Source organism: Rhinopithecus bieti, unplaced genomic scaffold (assembly GCF_001698545.2).
Source record: "Rhinopithecus bieti isolate Rb0 unplaced genomic scaffold, ASM169854v2 scaffold_49457, whole genome shotgun sequence".
In the NCBI taxonomy this organism is placed as follows: Eukaryota; Metazoa; Chordata; class Mammalia; order Primates; family Cercopithecidae; genus Rhinopithecus; species Rhinopithecus bieti.
Genome location: NW_016820128.1, coordinates 1825082 through 1845935, shown reverse-complemented (window position 1 = coordinate 1845935; position 20854 = coordinate 1825082). Strand labels below are relative to the sequence as shown.

The 20854-nt window shown below is 34.9% G+C and overlaps 1 protein-coding gene across 1 annotated transcript in view; it reads right to left on the bottom strand.

Annotated features, from left to right (window-relative positions):
- Nucleotides 1-20854, bottom strand: part of CNTN6 (contactin 6) — a 315151-nt gene that overhangs the window by 65077 nt on the left and 229220 nt on the right. Inside the window, exons 8-11 of the mRNA XM_017859613.1 lie at nt 18179-18363; nt 14097-14233; nt 12465-12594; nt 9990-10140 (exon numbers count right to left, since the gene is read on the bottom strand). Coding sequence (XP_017715102.1) covers nt 9990-10140; nt 12465-12594; nt 14097-14233; nt 18179-18363 — 603 coding nt within the window. The remainder of the gene's footprint in view (nt 1-9989; nt 10141-12464; nt 12595-14096; nt 14234-18178; nt 18364-20854) is intronic.

Sequence of the window (20854 nt, the reverse complement as noted above, 5' to 3'; positions counted from 1 at the left end):
ATGGGGAGGACAGATTTCTAGCTGTATTTGGTTAATTTAATTGGAGACAGAATTAAAATATATGTTATTAGGTACATCCAAGCATTCCTTGAGTAGTTGAAGAGTCAATTCTTGGATGCTTCACAAAATGATTTGAGTCTCCTTTACTGCATTTAGAGGACTCATGGGAGAAGTGTGTCTTGTATTGAGGAAGGGAACTCTGTACCCAAAATTCTGAAATGACACCTAGTCTGGATACCAAATACAGAATAAGACAGTCACATAATAAGCCTGTACCTCCTACTTTTATCTTCCAGGAAAAATTTTCACTCACTCTTCAACTGCCAGATCAGTTACTTCCAACCTGTTGAAGCCTCTCTAGACTCCTGTAAGCCAAGTTAGTGAATTGCCCTCACTCTCTTCACGTTCACCACGTGTTGGTGGTGACACATACCCCACTGTCTTGGAGCTGTGGACTTGTCTGTCTTTCCCAGGAGATTCTGAGCTCATTCAAATGTATAAACCCAGAATCTTTCACAAGGCCTGTCAAATTGGTTTGCCACTGTACTTATAAATATGTGAATAGTTTGACAAGCCACACTTGAGACTCACATTTGTCACTTCAAATTAGTAGTCCTCAAACTATGCTCCCTGGAGAGCTAGGGGATTTCTAGGGCACACCATGGAGCTTTAGGGTGAGAGGAAATGAAGAGGGTATTGAGTGGGGTTCTGGTTCTCCCTCCAGGACATTAGCCAGATTAGTACAATTTTATCTGTGGTATGAAAAGTTTTCTTGCATAAATTTGATTTGAAAACAATTTTTAAAAGTTCTACTATGGTAAAAAAGAAAATAAAATTGAAAATTCTAGTCAGTGGCTAAAAAAAAAAAAAGTGCTCTGACAGCTTCACTGCTTGTTTAGAAGATATTAACAAGACTGATTTCTACATTGTTACTCCAGCTTTTATTTCTTCACCTGGATTGTCATAGACAGCAATTCTCTTTCTAATGATTTATTTATTTATTTTTTAAATACACTCACTGGCATTAGAAGGTGTGGGTGGAACAAATATCTGTCATCAACCATTTGCTTTTTAAGTAAATATAAAAGGACATTATACTTTAAAATATATCAAGTAACCACTTCATTTCTCAAAAATCAAACCAAGAACAAAGGTCATTTGTATAAATTACATGAATAATTGACCTTTTCTGTCTATAAAATTATTGCTGTTGAATATTTATGTAAAATTTTGAAGAGACAAATGTCACTCAGAAATTAGAAGCAAGAGGTAAAAGTAAGTAGACACCATTCTAGAGCCAATTATATTCATATTTTCAAAAAGTGAGAGAACTAAGGATTTACATCTCTTCAACAGTGAAATAGAATGAACGGCTGAACTGTTAGGATAGGAAGCAAAGTTCTGGGGTGGAACAGAGATAAAATGAAGCACATTTCTATTTAAGCCGAATGTATGTACCAAACCAGTGCTCCTCTAGGTAGTATTCAACAACTTCAGCCTCTCTTGAAGGCAGAGGTAGTGAACTTATACAAATTCAGATTCCTTAACCTATTCCACACCTACTAAATCAAAATCATGGCCACAGCTCTGGGATCTGCATTTTCCACAAGATTCTTATGGTGTATGATCAAATTTGAAACTGATACAGCAGCCCATGAATTCACAGCCACTCTACAAGGAAGCCTACCCATTTTCTGTTGTAAGATACTGTTTAAGAATTTATAAGATGTTATTTATTTTGTGAAACTTCTTTGCTTTCTCCTATTTACCCTTGGTTGAAAGCCACAGGATGTCATTACCCATCACAAAAACATAGGAGAGGGACTACAGCAGTAACAGGCCAACATAAGGCAGCGGGGGAAAACAGCACACATCGACTTAGGCAGGCTGGATTTAAAGGCAGGCTTTATATCTTTAATGAACTGGAGCTTTTTCAGACCATTGCAGTCGGGTGGTTCTGTAGGCACTGTGTGAGAGGTGAGTGCCCCAGACCAGTGGAGGTCAGTGGGGATAAAGAAAGGAGAATTGGATGGCAAGAGGGGAAAATGAAAACAAGACTGACAGGGGCACACACAGGATTTTAGCTTGTTACATCTTCATGTGACACAGGCAAGACTATCAGATGGCTCTTGACATCTTCAACATGTATTCCCTTGGAAAGACTCACCTTAACAAGGCTCTCAGGAGTTGAGTACGAACGATTTAAAATTTTATTACAAAGAGGCAGCACAGAAGGGAGATTGTAATAAGCCTAGCATTATGCAGACTGTCATTCTTCCTTAAATATGGGAACATATGGTTCATTTGCCTATTTGATACTCATGCTACCTGATGTACTAAGCACTATTACATTAAGTAGTTGGTGATACAAAATAAAATTAAGTTTATTTGCTTGTTCCATTAGGAAGCTCTGCAAGGAGGAGGAAGAGATAGAGAAGCCTGCTTTGCAGTTACTGCATAATGGTTACTGTTGCCTTGAAAAGGCATGTGCGACGGAGATATTTTATTAAGACTGAGCACTTGCAGGTAAAGGCAAAAGTAAAAGGAACAGTAATAATTTAGAAGGTAGATATTGTAAAATATATAGAGAAGTGTCAGACAGGGAGGAAGGATCATATAATTGGCTGTCTTGCATTCTGGCCGCCAGACTCCCGTTAGCTGGTGCCTCCACAAGATAAGATGATCAGAAAAACCTCCAATAAGGAAATGTGATGGTAGCTAAGTATTGGGCAACGGCTGTGTAACTAGAAGAACTACTTTGTCTACATGACTTAGCTATGAGAAGAATAAAGACAAACTAATTTTTTTTCTGTTCCTTTTGTGTGTCAGGCATTATGCGAATGGTTTTCAAACAAGTCTTCCCAAGGGGACCTTTGTACGCATGAAGAAATGAAAGATCCAGTGACTTGCTCAATAACTAGAACTTCTTTCTTGTCACAGGGAATTCCCTGGTCCTTTCTCTCATTGTTATTTCTCTGTCATCTCCTTCTCTCTTACTTTGGCTTCCTTCTCCCGCTTTCCATGTTCCCTACCATCTTTACACCTTCCTTGTGTAGTTCTCACACGATGGAATAGGGTGCCCAAGAGGAAGGTGTCTGGGCATTGTGGAGCCAGGCAGGTGGAAATGCAGTGGGTCTGCTCTAAATTTGAGGTTTGAAGGCAAAAATATTGAAGAAGCACCACTTGTTCAATAATTGAATAAGACTCCAATTCACCTAATGGGTTCACTCTTTCCCACAAGGTACATGCATTTGCCAAGTGCCCAGGGCCACACAGGTTTTAACAGTAGCATTATTGTAGGATAAATCACACAGAATGCATGATTTGATAACACCTGTCTGCAAATATATATACTTGGGGTAAGTAGGTAAAGGTAATGGAATTGGTTCCCAGAGAGTCCAGCTGTCCGCTTATTTCAGTTCTGGGGAATATGATCACATTCTGAAACCAATTGCCAAGGGGTAGACTCACTATAACTGAGTTAGTTTGATTCTCTGTAAATTTTAAAATGCTTTTGTATTTAACTTTTTGAGATTACTAGGTTAAAAATGATATGAATTGAATCATATAATCGGTGACAACTGTGATCCTCAGAAATATATCTGAATAGGAAAAAAAATGTGCTTTAACGTTCTGAGATATGTAAAGTGCCTGGTACACCATCTAGCATATAGAAGGTGCTTAAAGTGGTTATCATCATTATTAATGAGAATTTTTCTGACTTTTAGCTGAATTTTATTTTATTTAATTTATTTGATTTTAAGAAATCAGGACAAAGTACAGTACATGTTTTTTAGGAAAATGGGAGAAAATGCTGTCAATTACTTATAGATTCAGTTTTTTTGTTTGTTAGTTTTTTGAAACAGGGTCTCCCTCTGTTACCCAGGCTGGAGTGCAGTGGCACAATCATGGCTCACTGCAGCCTCAACGTCCTGGGCTCAAGTTATTCTCCCACTTCAACACCCCCACATCTCAACCATTAGCTGGCACCACAAGGTTGTGCCACCATGTCCCAGCTCATTTCATTTTTTTAATTTTTTGCAGAGACACGGTCTTAGTATGTTGCCCAGGCTGGTCTCGAACTCCTGAGCTCAAGCAGTCCTTCTACCTTGGCCTCCCAAAGTGCTGGGATTATAGGCATGAGCCACTGCACTCGACCAGATTCAATTGTATAATACTATTCTTCCAATAATAGGACCAAATTTCTTTTCTCCATCTCTTTGTTTTTATTGTTGCTAGCTTGTATGTCCACTATGAGCAAACCCCAGGTAATTCAGGCATTGTATTTAACGCTGCCTGTCAGAGAACAGCATTGAACTGTCTCTCCAGTGGGTTAACATTTCCTATTAAATTCAGGAGGTGATTCCTGAATAAGTAGCCAGCAGTCACCGGGCATAAGGAGGCAAATCCAGGACTTTGATTTCTGTCAGTTCACTTGCTAAGTAGATCCACAAGGAAAAAAAAGAAGTGATTAATCAAACTTAGCAGATGTGGAATTGATTCCCTCAGTTGCCTGAGAATGCCTTGCAGAGATAAACTTAATCTGTATTCATCCTGATTTTCCATGGTTGTGCCTTGATTGCCAGAGGTAAGCATTCACAACTGGGATATGCATACAAGTTACAATGACAGCAATAAATACATCCAATGTAGCAGTGTGTGTACAGCTCACCTGTCCTTCCACACACATTATTTGAGTCTCATATAACCTCACCAGAGAGACAAGTACTATTTTCTCTGAAATGAACCAATTGAGAACCTGTGAAGTTAAAGGACTTGCTAGAAGTTATCAACTAAGAAGCAGAATTGGGTCTTTAACCCATATCTTTGACTTCAAATAACTTTAAAGAAAAATATTATCATAAGAAAGGGCAAGAAGCATGTTATATGTCATGTGGCTATCTGGCTTAACATTTTATCCCCAGCACCCAGTTAGGTTATAATAGGTGTTCAGCAAATATTTGCAAAATGAATGAAGGAATTAATAAATGAATAATCATACCACTGGTCTATTAATTATTAAAATTTTGGCTTAGCTGAAAATCTCTAAAGTTAGTTAAACAAATTAAATTTTAACTTTTATTAATTTAGCAACACAGAAAATATTTATTGAATGTGTGCTATATTCCAGGTTTGTGGTGGATGCTAGGCCTATAACGGTGAATTAAAGAATGGTGCTCGGTGCCTTCATGGAGCTTACTGCCTAGCTGATAGGGCTCTCTGTAAACTCTGAATCCATCCAACCGAATCATTTTAGCTGTTTTGACAGTTCACAGCAATTGCCATGTTTGGCTCAGTCACTTGGTCACCCAAGCAAGTCATTAAAACATATATAAAGTTATAACTAAGATAGAACTTTCAATATCAACCTCCTGGGCTGCGGTTTGCAATTGATTTCTAAAATGTAATCTCTGTGCAAGCAGACACTACATGAATATAGTGTTTCATATTTCTTAAAGTTGTTTTCATATTATTTCATCTTAAGATAAATCCAGGAAACAGTGGCCTAAAAAAAAAAAAAAAAAAAAAAAAAAAAAAAAAAAGAGTCTAGCAATTTTACTCAAGGTCATGCCACTTATCAGTGATGGATCTGAGACCACAACCCGTGTTTTCTAATTCCCAGTGCTTCCTGGTTCTCCTGCAGGAATATGCCTTTTGCTTCTCTTCAATATAAGTGCTATTTCTAAACCACTGGTGGGTCTACAAAGAATGAGACAGATGCTGCATGATCATCCATTCCTAGCAGGAAATCAGGCAGTCTTCGGACTCTGTAATGCCATCTACCTATTTTTGGCTCAAGAAATACTTTTCTCCTCTGACAGGCTACTATAAATATAGATCCTTGCTTTAGGAACAGAACTCTTAAAACAGCCAAGACTTCAATTATGGCACATAGGCTAATAAGAAATATGTTCACTGTATTAAGAAATGTTACTTAAACTGAATTATCAACACATCAAATTACGTTGAGTCATGTGACAACAGCCTTTCAAAAACTGAAGAGCTGAGTGTATTCTCCATTATCCATAGAGAGGAAAAGACGTGAATACAGAGATGGAGGACTTGGTACCAAGTCTAAGCTTCTTCACTTACTAGCTGTGTGATGGAAGCTGTTTCAATTTATGTAAGACTAGAAGAAATTGTCAAAATATATATACTGCCACCCTTTTTTATAAGTCAGCAATTCAGTCTGATTACTTTGAATAGGTTTCTTTAGAGCCCTCTCAACCATCTCTAGGTAGTTATACTTTATTGGCTGCAAGAGTTAGTGACAATGAAATTTCAAAGTAGACAGTACCATATAGAAGTTTTATAACAGAAACTAAAAATGTACATTTCCTCGCATAGGTATTTCCAAGGTCAAGAACTAGAAACTATTTCTACTTGGAATCATTGTAAAATTTTGAACTTTTTTTCTATATCTGACTCTTTCATTCTTTGTATATATACAACTATGTCATGTTTTAACAGAGGTATGAGATGGTAGAAGATATATATATATATATATATTGCTATTTGAGTGAAATAATCTGTCTGGTGTGGCATTAAAAAATGTTTACTGGGCTCAGTGTTCTGTGTTTGAGTTGAGGATTTTGCACTGTAAATTCAGAAAATGGGCTACAGTATCTCTAGTGCTCCTTGCAAATATAGCATTGAACAGTGTATGTACACATGCAATAACCCTTGCATTTGTAATCAGATCTAAAGATAAATTGCCCAGTCAGCCTTTATGCACAATACTCTGTCCCTGACTCCTAATGTATTTAATTTTGTTTGCTTTGGAAATCTGATGCCAATTCCTAAACAACCATCTACCCACACCCCACCCACACATACATTCATACGTACATACTCAATCAAATAAACTTCTTTATGTATTCAAATATAAAAAAACATATTTTGTGAAATTAACTGCTATTTTAATATTGTCTTTGTCAAAGCTTTCTTTAATATTGTCTTCTTAAAGGCATGACAATTTGAAATCTAAATGTAGGTACTTTGCTAGGAGTTAGGATCTGTTCTGTCAACACTCTTTTGAAAAAGAAGAGGGGGTTCTGATCAGGGAAAAAAGAATTTGGCTACCATCTAATGGTTCAGACCAAAGATGTAGAAGAAATAATCAACCTTGGGCCTGAACAGGCTTGAAGAAACCATTTGAATTTCTCTCCTCTTTTAGGAAAATGAAGTACTTCTAATTCATTTTACATATGAAGGTCTATAGAAGACAAATGACTTGCCCAAAGTAACGCTCTCAATAGGGTGTGGGCTGAAATCTTTTTAGTATCTCACAACACATCTATAGTAAACAGCAGTGCTGCTTCTTGCCCTTCTTGCTTCCTCTCCTTCTTTCTTTCCCCCTCTTTCCCTTCCTTCCTTCCCTCCCTCCTTCATTCCTTGCTCGCTCCTTCCTTCCTTCCTTCCTTCCTTCCTTCCTTCCTTCCTTCCTTCCTTCCTTCCTTCCTTCCTTCCTCTCTTTCTTTCTTTTTTATCACTACTCTAACTTTTTACCTCAATCTGTTTGGAAGTCCCATGATAAGACTATAAAAAAGGCAATAGGCCAACACAAACAGAAGCATAGATGCTGTGTTTCTCAACAAACAGCTTGAAGCCACGCACTTAACAAAGCCAGTCAGATCAGATGGCAACAAAAGAAGGGACAGGCTAGAAAGTGTGCAGGACATAGACTCATGGAGTTGACTGTGCGACCTTTTGAAAATTACTGCTCAGTGTAATCTCTACCAGGTGGAGATGTAGTGACTGTAATTACTACATTCTGCTACAGCTCAATTATTTTCAACTTTTAAGAATGCACAGTCAGGAGATTGTTTGTTTGTATGTATGTTTTCTTTTGTTAAGACCTGCAGTGAAACCCTAAAGCAATGAAAGGATAGAATGAAAGAATAATGTATAAATAGAACTCACAGGGTTCATTCCCTTAATCACAGAGAGACAATGCTGAACTGATATGACTATTAGTAACTGTGGTGAGGTTAAAATGACCCCAAATTTATTCTATATGGGGCTAAACAAAATAAAACAAAAACCTGAGAAGTTTTAAAAGCAATTTCCCTCGTGCTTTTTTTTTTGTTATTATCTTAGCTTTTTTTTTTTCCCTCAGTATCTTAGCTTTACTCAAATTCTCCTCTTCCTTTTCTTTCTCATTCCCACACACTTTGTGTTTGGACCTTTAAAGGCTGTGGAAGGTAAATGTCATCATTCTGCTCTTTGGGTGAGTTACTTTATTAAATGAGTCACAGTTAATCAATTTGTCCAGACCCTCAGTACAAGGTGCTGTGTTTGATACTGCAGGATCTCTTGTGTTTTTCTGTTCCACAGCAGTGTGTTCAAACCTTGATTTGATTTTAGGAATGAATGCGGAAACATTTAAAAAGAATTCACAACTAAATCTGTTGGGAGCAAATCTCCCAGGCAATGCACACAGAAGAGACCCAAACTGAGTCAGGACAACAGGTTTCCTTTCACCTTTTCTTTCACCTTAGTTCTGAAGCACCTGTTCTTATGTCTTGAGGCATTTCCCCAAGAACAGCCTTTCTGTAAAGCAGGCAACACCTTACATATTCACCCTGTTTGATTCATTCATTTATTCCACAGATATTTATTAAGTTTTGGTTCTGTGCCAAGGCACAGGACATACAAAGATAAATTTGACATAATTCCTGTTCTGGGAAAAGTTTTAGTCCAGGGATGTAAAGAAATGTAGAGAATAAGGAAAGAAAGAATGCCCTAGAATGGGGCTCTCTGGTGTACACCTCATTGTGTAAATGGAAAGGTTCTTCAAGGCAGCAGTTATAACCATGAAGGGACTCTACACAAACCACAGAGACCCCTGATTTTGTTTGTTTTAACCTCTTATCTTTCTTCGTGGGTCACAAATGAAATCTTGGGATTAGAAGTGATAAAATGATGTCCCTGCATTTTTTTTCTGGCATGGGAGATTCAACACCAGAATGCAGATTTCTAACTTTCTCTGAAACACTGGAAGTTCTACAAACCTAGTTCTCCTTTCCCATAAGACAACCAGAATTTGGAGTTGTGACTTTCCCTTTTAGTTATGGAACTCACTTTCTAGTCCTTCACAGTCATTTCTTCCAAGACTCACGATTGTCATTTTTTAACATACTTTAGTTGTCTTTTCTTTCACCTGGCTTTTTAACCTGTCTGTACTGGTATACACATAAGTCATGGAACATATGATGCTGAAGAAGAGCTCCTTGAAATAAAGGAACTATTTTCATATCTTTAGCACAATGGCTTGTTCACATTAGGATTTAATAGCATATCTGATTATATAGTAACACATGTGAGTTATTAAAAGAGAGCAGCATCTGTGGTCTAGTCACCTCATGTATACAAGGCTCTACAGTACAATAGAATAAAAGATATTACAAGTAGAGAAAAACACCTTTTTTTTTTTTTTTCTGTCAAACTCTCCTAGAAAACATGCCAGTGCTGACCTAGGGTTTCTCAACTGCATCCATTATGGAAGGAAATCTCTCTTCTTTCTCTACAGGAACCTCTCTACATTTCTTCATGTGGTGAATTCATTTTGTCATGGGGTGAACACCTGTGTGACTATTTAAAAACCACAACACCAGGTGTGTGCCAATGAGTGTCTCTCTCCTTTGTGAAATGTTCTTCGCACTGATTTCTCAGCAGGCTGGGTCGGGAAAAAGCCTTCAAACTGAATGTAGAAAAAGGTCTTAAAAGATTTTTTAAAATCTATCTATTACAAGTGCATGCACTGAAAATATTGCAGCTAACTTATATAAACAGGTCTTCATTTTATCAGATCCTTTTGTTTTTTATTATTTTAAAATGATGAGAAGAATGTTGGCATCTCTGGGTATGCCACTGAAAGTTTATCATAAAAGAGGAAATTTTGAAAGGCCCATACTAAAACCTAAAAATTTGGAAGATGTTATATTATAAACGCTTAAGAATAGTTTTAGAAATAAAGATTGGTTTACCTTTTGCTTTGTCTAAGGGTCTCCGTTCCTCTTTTCCAAGAGATAGCTGCCCTGGGAAAAGCATTTGGTTTGCATTCGATAACAATATCCCCACCAACTTGAACAAATGAATTTTTTTTAATTGGACTTTTGGAGAAATCTGGAGCTGAGGCTAAAAACAAAATTAAAAACAAAATTGTTTAATTACTCAGTTAATATATAGTGACTCCAGGAGTGACTCGCTATGTTAGACAGAATCTAATATTTATAGCTGTAACCTCTTTTCAAGTTACTTTGCTCAAAGTGTTCTCAGACCAAATATTGACTTAACATTTTAGAGTTTATGTTTTGTTTGTAAAATGAAGATGACAATAGATATTACCTTAGGAAGTTAGTGTGGAGATTAAATGACGTAACAGTTGCAGTGGACTATAGTATAGTGCCTGGCACAAAGTATAGGCTCAATAAATGCAACTTATTTTTGTTTTGTTGGTGGTCATTGCAATAATAAAAGCAAGTTGGTAGGGAGGAGGCAAGTTTGATAAAGTCACTTTTCTGATAGCATTTGCAATAAAGAGGATTAAGATGGTTTCATAAGAGGCCAAAGAAGGAATTTTAATCCTGACCAGGAAAGTCTATTCCAGCCAAAACAATGATCATATATGTCATATACATATATATGATTAATCAGAAACACACATACATACACACATATATACCTGTATACACATACATGTATACCCATATATACATGTATACACATACATGTATACATATACACATACATGTATATACATATATACATGTATATACACATACACGTATATACATATATACATGTATATACACATACACATACATGTATCCCTTATATCATGTACACCACATACATTGTATATGTGTGTGTGTGTTTCTGATTTATTATATATGTATATAAGTCATGGGACATATGATGTTGAAGAAACACACATGCATGTATACACACACATATATATGTGATTTATATTATATATATATCAATGTGATTTATTTCAGTGGTATTTTATTGCAGTTAACACTGACATAAATCAGAAATATTTTATTGCTATTAGCAAAAAAAATACTATTGAAATAAATCGGAAATACTGTATCACTATGTCGGCTTTTTACCCATTAAATAAATGTTGAACAAATGCCAGCTCATAAGGACAAGAAATTATGAGGCTATCAGGGTGCATCTAAATCTTTCCAACTTCATGAATGTTGGAATCCATGTGTCCAATCTCCATTTCTAACCTAAAGCTCAACTGAACTGAAGTTCTTTCAGATAGGCCATACTGTCTTGCTTCTGGGCTTTTCAGATGTTACTTCTCTGCCCTTCACCTTACTGATGCACATTTTTACTTCTGACCTTAGATTAAAGGGAATGTCCTCAATTTTGGTTATGTTCAACTTGTCGTGTGCCATAATAGCAACTCCTCAATTCTTAGCCATAAGAATTGCCACATTTTAAATCTGACACTTTTTTTCTCCTTGAAATTATAAGTTGAGTGAAGATAAAGATCACTTCATCTTGGTATGGCTCAGTACATAATAAATGTTCAATCAAACAGTAGTGATAGAAAAAAATGAACAAATAAATGAATACTCATCACTCATAAGCTCATAAAACTGTGTGTCTTGTTGTTTGATCCTCCCTCTCTTTTATCTCCTTTGTTCTTCCTACCACTAAGAAAGCCTTGAGTGGGAAACTATCAATGAGTCACTTATTGCGGCAGATACCACTGGCTGGATTTCCCAAAATATCATTCTCAAATTGCTTTAATCTCAGCACTTTCCACCATAGGGACTTATTTTTCTACTTCCTCTTGATGTTTGGATGGTCATGTGACAGAACTCTAGTTAATGACATAAAAATGTTTGCTGTGGAAGCTAAGGGAAATTCTGCTTTTCTAATAAAAGAGATAACGCGATTAGTTCTATAACCTCTCTCTTCTTCTGCCTTGAGCATAGACATGATTTCTGTAACTAGAGCAGCCATCTTGAAACCATGAGGCTTTGATTCTGAAGGAAAGGTGTAAAGAATAACATTGTCAAGTTGAGGTGCCATACCCGGCAGCCAATGACCCTCTTGTTAAGAGATAAAATAAATCACTGTCTCTTTTAGTCACTGTGAATTGTAATTTTTTTATTACTTTTTAATTTGTAGCTGAAAATATTCCCAATAGATATTCTTTGAGTTATACTCAAAAATTCATGCTAGAATCAGCTTTGGAAGAGCTTCCTCTGGTTTGGATGCAACAAATAATGGGTTTTTTTCTCAAGCCCCAGTGCATTGCCCAAGCAGGATAATAATTACCACCTTGAATTTTTTAAAAAGCTAATTTAGACATTTCCCATTAATTGATGGGACAGGAATTTATAATTTTAAAAAAAAAGGGGGGGATTGGGATTATGTATAATTATAGCTTGTTTAAATGTCATTTTGAATTTGTTGGTTGTAAATGAATGACTTACCTAAAACTCTCAATTCAGCATTTGCATAAATTATCTGATATTTGTTTTCTGCAGCACATTGGTAGACACCAGAATCTGATACATTCAGCATCGTTATGATGAGCGTCCCATTTTCTATTTGAATTCTCTCCTAATAAAGGAAAAAGCATATAAAGATGCTAGTATGTTAATATAGCATCCTCTTAACCAGGATATGTTATTAAACAACATTTGTGTATATCTATGAGATCTGATATTTTGGTGTATTAATACACTACTAGATCCTGAGCAGCATTTTTAAGTTTAAAAAATGAAAATATGTTTAGGATAATGTTAGTGGTTACTAGTGTGTTTTATGTTATCTCATTTCTTTGACAATTGACATACTTTGCATAAAATGTATGTTAACTTGCTGTTATTTGGTATACATAATAATTTGGAATACTCTGCCATCCTAATTATTCCAAAAAACACGGTTAACAATAATGTTAGATATGTATATCATGACTAGAACATCGCCTTGGCTTTCCATTTTCCAAAAGTTTCAAAAACATTTGAAATGTGATGATGTGATAATTTTCGAATTGAGTCCTGAGTTGGAGTAGTTAAATCCTTCCTTTCTACAGCCTACTATAAAGTGTGCCTGAAAAGCCAAAATCTGTTACAGAACCCCATTTGGGGTATAGAAATACAATTTCGAGTGCAATAATGACACAGTTAATAGTGCAAATATAACTTAAGACTAAATATTTCAAGGTACGTATTACCATACTCTAAGGAAAAGGAAAACAGGCTGGAGGAAACAGAGTGCTATATGCAAAAGGCATGCAGGAAAAAATTTTCACTGATGCTGAAACAAAGAACAGCGTTATATTCAGCTTCCAAACAACAGATGTTCTTTGTGTCTCTGGCTATGCCTACATGTGCAAAGTAAAATGGAGAATTAACACAATTATCTGGATAATGTATTAGGTAAAAAACAACTCTTTCATTTCCTAAGTGTTGTAGAAAAATGTATGCTTTAAATTGAGAAATGTGGATAACTGCCTTTGTTATTTACTTTCCTAGGAGTTTAAAGACAGTCATCAGTGTTCATAAAAGCAACATACTGGGTAGTGACTAAGAGATTGGGTCCTGATATCAGACCTAAATAAAAGTTTAAAATGCTAATTCTAAAATTTCCTAGCTGCTGTGTGACTTTAAACAAGTGGCCTAACCTCTCTGAACTCATTTTCTTCATCTATATAAAAGAAGAATAACTGTATCTCTCTCATAATGTTTTCATCAGGGTGATGATGCAATAAAATAATGCATGGAAAAATATTTAACACAGGGCTTGGCTCATATGAGAGTTCAATAAAAATTATCTGTGTCAATGATGACGATGATGATGATATTTAAATGTGAATCTATTACTGACTAACTGTGATTTTGTGAAAGTTATTTGTCTTGTCTACACGTATTTTTATCTTTTGAAAGATGGGTTACTTTGTAAGTTTATTTAAGGATTCAATAAATCAGTTTATGCATCCTTTCCTGAAACATACTAAAGACTCCATTAATATTAGCTGTTTCTGTTAGTTACCAGTACTGTTAGTAACAAAATTTACCTAGTAGAGTAGGTAAACTTTTAATATCAACATAGTTGCTTACCTCTGGGTTGAGTCGTTCGCCATTTTTTAACCACGTGTACCAAGGGTTTGGCTTTCCACTAGCTTTACATTCCCAGAGCAAGTTGTCATAGATAGAGAGGTATGTATTTTGGATTTTCTGTTCCCATTCTGGAGGAGCTGTTTCAAAAAGGCAAGTGCAACTGTTTGGTAAGGCAATTATCCAAGACATTATGCTATATTCCAACGGTTATAGAGATCAGAAGGGCAAGGCTAACTGGGTCCAGTTGGATTGCACACACATGATTTAAGGGACGGGAAATGCAGGAGCTTCAATGTGGGGTGACAGAAATCCTGTTGCAAATATCATTGGGCATTTGGCTCAAGTTAAATGTTTGTCATCTGTCATTTTGCTGCACCTGTATAACAACTTGGGAGCTGTGGGAAAAGGGCAAAATGTAGAACAGGGCCAAGGAATAAATCGGTGCTAAATATTAGAACATAGGTCAAGTTAGAAAACATATATCAAATCTGAACCTGTGTAATAAATCTGAAAGTTCAGTGATTATATTTGTTCTAAACTAAAAGTAATAAATCTGTATCTATTTCAGACACAATTACAACTCAATACCTTGAAGCATAAATCAACCATGAGCCTCCTTGCATTTTGGTAGAAAGATAATCCAGTATTATTTTTCCCTAGATAAAACTCTTGACAAGGAATGTGAACATTTGGGGTTTTATACAGGTTCAGTATCTTACTTTAATTCTGGGTGTGAGTTTTACAAATTTTCTTTAATTTGAGGAAGTTCTTCATAGTACTGAGGCAACAAGCAACTGGCATAATTGATGTGAAAGTAAGATTGCATTATTTTTACCATCATTTATGGAAACAGGCAGGTTGGAAATTAAATGTTTTCACATGAATATCTCTTTCATAAACTGACTGGAAACTTTCTGGAGGTGCCAATTAATCCCTTTCCTTTATTTAGTTCTGTCCTTGGATATATAGAAGTATATGATGCTTCCTTTGGACTCTCAGGCTGTGGCAAGCCAGATGTTTTATATTTGTAACTGCACTTAATTCCCTCTATAACCTTTCAGTGGATTCTTGCAGAGATGTTAGGTAACCTGTTCAAGATGACATGGTAGAAAACAGGGAAGCCAAAATTTGAACCCTAAAAGCAGAGCCTAAGTAAAGGGCTTGAGTTCCACATGTTTATTTGACAATGCCAAGGGAAAAGTATAAGGAAAAAAAGATAGTCACAGGAAAGGAAAAAAAAGTCAATGCAAGGATGAGTTATTGAGTTGACCACCAACATGATTCATTTTTCTCCATCTTTTGCCAACTTCAAAGCAGTCTTTACGAGCTGTCTACCCAGGAAAATAAAGGGGGATCATTTAGTTCCCATCCATGGTCATCTAATGGTAGTACAGGTGTAAACTACTGGCACAGCCAAACTGCGCATGCTTAAATGCTGAGTAGACTTGTGAAGGAGCCAAAGAAAACCCAGAACAGAAAACAAGATGTACTTAGTAGTTTGGCACCTGAGACAACACTCTTTCAGGTTACACCTACAAAACACAGTGCTGAACTGGTCACTGTAGCAATGGCTGAGGTAAGAAGTAGGATTCAAAATCGTATACAATATGAAACCCAAGTATGTCTGATTTCTAGTTTTTCTGCTGCAAAACCTGCCTTCACCAAGACAGAAGACCCTTCAATGAGCCTACAAATGAGTAAAAGAAATTATTATGTCTCTGGGTGGTGGGAACTAAGCCTAGGATTACCTCTTGTGGAAATCAGGACAACTTCCAGTTATAGAATATGCTTCCTGCAGCCTTGAGGGACAAATCAAGGTAAAACTTAGAAGAACTAGGTGTATTGATGAAATTGAGTCATGTTTCTGGGTATTATTAACAAAATTATATAATTCATAGGTATTTGTTTAGAAATTGTCCTAATATATGTTTGACCTGGGAAAAGAAATGCATGCTCATACATAATTTCACATAACTTAAAAAGGTTTCAGACATATTTGATTTTATGCTTAATGCAATAATTGTAGCTTTAGAACACGTTTATTTATCTAACGTGCACATTCTTTGGATGATTAAAATTCTGGAGAGCAAAGTTCTACATTTTCAACTAGGTAGGAAATTCATGGGAGAAGATGCTTAGGATTTTGGGTCTACCACAGAGGTTTGAGTTTTAGATATTTTTTCTGCCATGTTGACTGGTTATAAAAAGCCACTTACCTCCTCTGAACATGTTCTATTTCTATGAATAATATTTAGAGATTTTGTCTGGAGATTATAAAAACACAATATAGATGGATATATAATATTACTTGGCTCTGAATTATAATGTAAACACAGCAATATAACTGAGACTGAGAGATTATTTTCTTGAATTTCTCAGTTATTCAGCTCTGAGGTAACTGAGTCAGTAATCCTCTTTTCTTTTGAGAGAACTTCAGAAAGTAAATTAATACGTGACTTAGAAGCATAATGATTATGTTGTTGACCAAGTATCCATTATTTCCCCACAAGGACCATTTCAGGCTCATTAAATGGCTAATTTGGTTGTGGTGAGGTATAGTACAATAAATTTAGACCACCATGTTGAAATGCTATGGCAGAGTCCAGTTTCAGAAGACCTTTCAAGGTTCTGATCTTGAATCTGACAATCACTATCTGTGAGATCCTGCACAATTAACTTGAGTTTTTTTTGCCTATAGTATTACTGAACATTGTTTCTACCTCTTAAGATTAACCTTAAGATTTCTACTTCTTAAGATTAAGAATTCTATAAATGAATATTTGTAAAATTGCTACGTAAGCTAGCATTTGCTACATCAGTATAGAGAAAAGTACTTTATCATTGATTTCCAGTTTATGTATACCTTTGTGTTCTGGTTCATCTCTTGATTATATCTTTGTCTATTATATATAAAATGGAAAATATCTCTTTAAAACTAGCCAAAGCATTCAATATCTTCATTCTACTAAAACTCCCATTTGTATCCTATTTTATTTACAAAGGATACTAAATTCCAAAGACTTTCCTTTAAAGTGTAGGTACTATTGAAAAAAATATATTGTTTTTCTTGGCTAGCTTTGCTAAAACTGTAAGAGAATAATGAGTAGGAAATTATATTCTATATATAAAATAGTAGTTTTCACTGCAGGGTAAAGTTGGAAATTCTTAGGAAAATGGAAAATAATATTACAGACACACAATATGTTCTCCCCACGGGCACTCAATCAACATTCCAATGGGATAATTACAGTATCTTAGATTTTCCTAGTTATTACACACACATATTTTCTCCAATTACTTTATCATTGATTATAAACACATCACATAGGAAAGTATTTTTGGCTGTATATCAATACTTTAAAAAAATTATCTAATACAGATATATTAAATTTATCAAAGAAGTTAAAGATATTTTAATAGTATACAGCATTTTGAGAATTCTGAGGTATATTTTATTGTTTACTTAATGTAAGTAAGAGAAAATTTCAATCCTGGATGAAAGAAGACACGAAGACAGCTTTTAGATAACATATGCATTCATCATCTCTCTTAAGTTTATGAGAGCTTTTTGTAACTGAGACAAACATAATTTTAAATAATGTAATCACCTTAGTTTTATATTGCCTACTTAAGGGTAGACAAAATATGAAAAATAGAAACAAATATTATAAACCACCATGCAGTATTTATATATTTTTCATATCAATTTTTTCCTTCATTTATTAATTCTACTTAGAATTAGAATCAAGCTTGCTATAATCTGCTGCAGAATGTTTTATGGGAAATATGTGGAGTTTATGCTACCTTTTATTATAAACTTTTATGGCTTTAACATGACACTGCTGATATTTTCAAGGCAATTATAATAAACAATAGCATTCATAGACCATGCTAAAATTAAAACTGTATTTTAAAGGTGGTCATTCCCAGCTGCTAATCATTGTATTAAGCATCTAAACCTGGAAATATGCCTTCCTTATTTCTCACATGACACTTTTTCACAACATGCTAATGACTTCCACAATTTATTACGAGGGGCATTACCAAATATTTTATATACATTTGAAATTCAATTAGCTCACCATAAAAAATGAGTTGACCCTTTGCAAGGTTTCTTCCTCGAAGGTTACTTGCAATACACTCATAAAAGCCTTCATCTTCTTGTTGAAAGTTCGGGATTTCAAGGATGGCTTGGGATTTGCTGTACTTGACTTTCCCTGGCAACGGGCTCCCGTCCAACCTTCTCCAACTAATATCAGGGACTGGACTAAACAGTTATACCTCATTAGAATGGAAGATGGTTTAGTCTTTATGACAGCAGAATAAAAGAAGAGCATCCTTACAAATAACTCTCAAGAAAAATATTCTATCAATCTGTTGTATTATGACTAGTTTCCAGATCATGCAATCATTCACCATTCACTCAATCAGTCATTTATTTAACACTTTATTAAGTGCCTGCCATATGCAAGTCACTGTGCTATGTTCAGGGAAAATACTGGTGAATAAAATAGACATGTCCTCTGCCTTTATGTTGCTTATAGACTAGTGGGAAAACATACCATAAACAAATAATAAAAACAAGTACACTTGCAAACTGCAATAACCAAAACAAAAGAAATAGAGTGCAGAGATAGTAACAAGATTATGTCAATTTATTATAGTGCTCGAGGGAATTATTTGTGAGAACATGATATTTAAGACTAGGCAGGCTTTATATATATATATTTATGGTTTCTAAGGCAAAAATGTAAAGTATTCCAGAACTAAACTGGTACTAATAGATAACTGAAGACATGTGATGAGTGAGGTAAATTATCCAGGGAAAACAGCACTATAAAACATACCCATATAAACGGGTAAATAGGTTCTATGATCCTCAAAAAAAGTACTTATTTATACACTATTTTAAAAAAATAAAATAAAGATGGATTTACATCACACCCTGTCTCCTGTTATAAAGAATTTGTAAATAAAGTTACCTTATGAATATGAATTTAGTCTACTTTCTCATATCTATTATTTTAGTCCAATATGGGTATCTTTTGAGGGAGCAAAACACGTTATAATAAATGAAACTAAGTGTTTAACAATAAGGAATGAATTCAGAAATTAATGGTTTAGAAGGGATAATGTAAGAATGGGCAGGTTGCAAGCAGAGTTCCAGAAGGAAAATATTCACTACTAAACTAGTGATTTGTAATACGAATCCCCAGTCTGTTCACATTAATATCTCTCCTTTCCTCCTGTCAAATCATTTTTCATTGCCTTATAGATTTTTAGATGATTTAAATGATTCTATTCTAATTATATTTCAAATTAATAATAATAATGGTAGTAAGTCATTTTGCAAAGTCAATTGGTGAAGAAGAGGCAGAATTTCTTCAAGTCAGCAGAAGGAATGTGGGAGACTCATCCAATTACATGCAGTGTTTGGCAAATAAAGATTTGGAGAGTTTGAGCAGTAAACAACTGCAGGAAGCTGGGGATGTCTCAGTAGAAGCTTCAAGCAAGAAAACTTATGAAGCCTTACACATTTTTATTGGAAAAAATTATGATCCTCTTGTGTACATCAAGGATAAAGTAAAGGATAAAAATCACATGCCCTCAAACATATTTGTCAGAAAATGTGCTACAAATCAATGTTTGATTCATCTATTATATTCAGAATTAACATACAATTACAGTGAAAACTTGAATTTTGAATTGTCTTAAGTACAAACTAAATTAATTATCATACAGTAAGTTTTGTCCTTTTAAAAGCCTTGGCACTTACCACAAATTTAAGTTGACATTTCAGTAAATTGGTATATTCTTGGCAACAATTAACCTCAGATAACTGATGTTCTTTTTCATTCATTTTATGGCATACTAACCAATAAGAATGAAATTCTAGAAGTAACTTTATTCACATAGATATTCACAAAGTCTAGTGAATTTTATAGGATATGAGGTATTATTCAAGTAAAATACATATGTTGTATGTATTGCATGTGAAGTTTTATCTATAGGTAGTTGTGATATAAATGTCTTTTATTTTATTTTATTTTCTGCTCTCTGCTTATTTCTAGTTTTCATTATTTTCCTACAATGAGCATGCATTACCAGTGTAATAAAATTTTCTAAAGAAGTTTTTTTACAAAGAAAAAATAGAGCTATAATATTTGTCTGAATTCATGATCCTTCATCTTTTATAACAGCAAATCTCTGAGATTTATGACAAATACATGCAAAGTATCCAACTGAAAAGCTTTTAACCTAAAACATTCAGACAAAATATAAGTAAAATAGTGTATTTTTCCCACTGCTCTTAGTTCTTTATGTTGATTGTGAAGACAGAAGTCATTTTTGTACGTAACTAAATACCTAAGTAATTGAACATTTTGACAATTATGATAACTGCAATAATATTACAACAAATAAATGCATATATTATGCAGACTCACAGTACCTGTACAATACATAGTACCAAGTTCTCTGTATCTGTATAATATGTACATATAATTTCACTCACTTTTCCTAAAGCTAAAGAGGTGGAGCTGGGATTCATTTTCAGGTTTTCTTGAAGTAGAAGCTACAAGTATAATTCAAAGGAATACTGATTTCACAGCCATTGTGTTAGGTTGGTGCAAAAGTAATTGCGGTTTTTGCCATTAAAAGTCATGGCAAAAGTAGGATTACTTTTGCACAAACCTAATTAGACCTTTCCCCTTGCATCCTAGGTATTTGTTACTTTACAAAAGTGGATCTCCATTTGG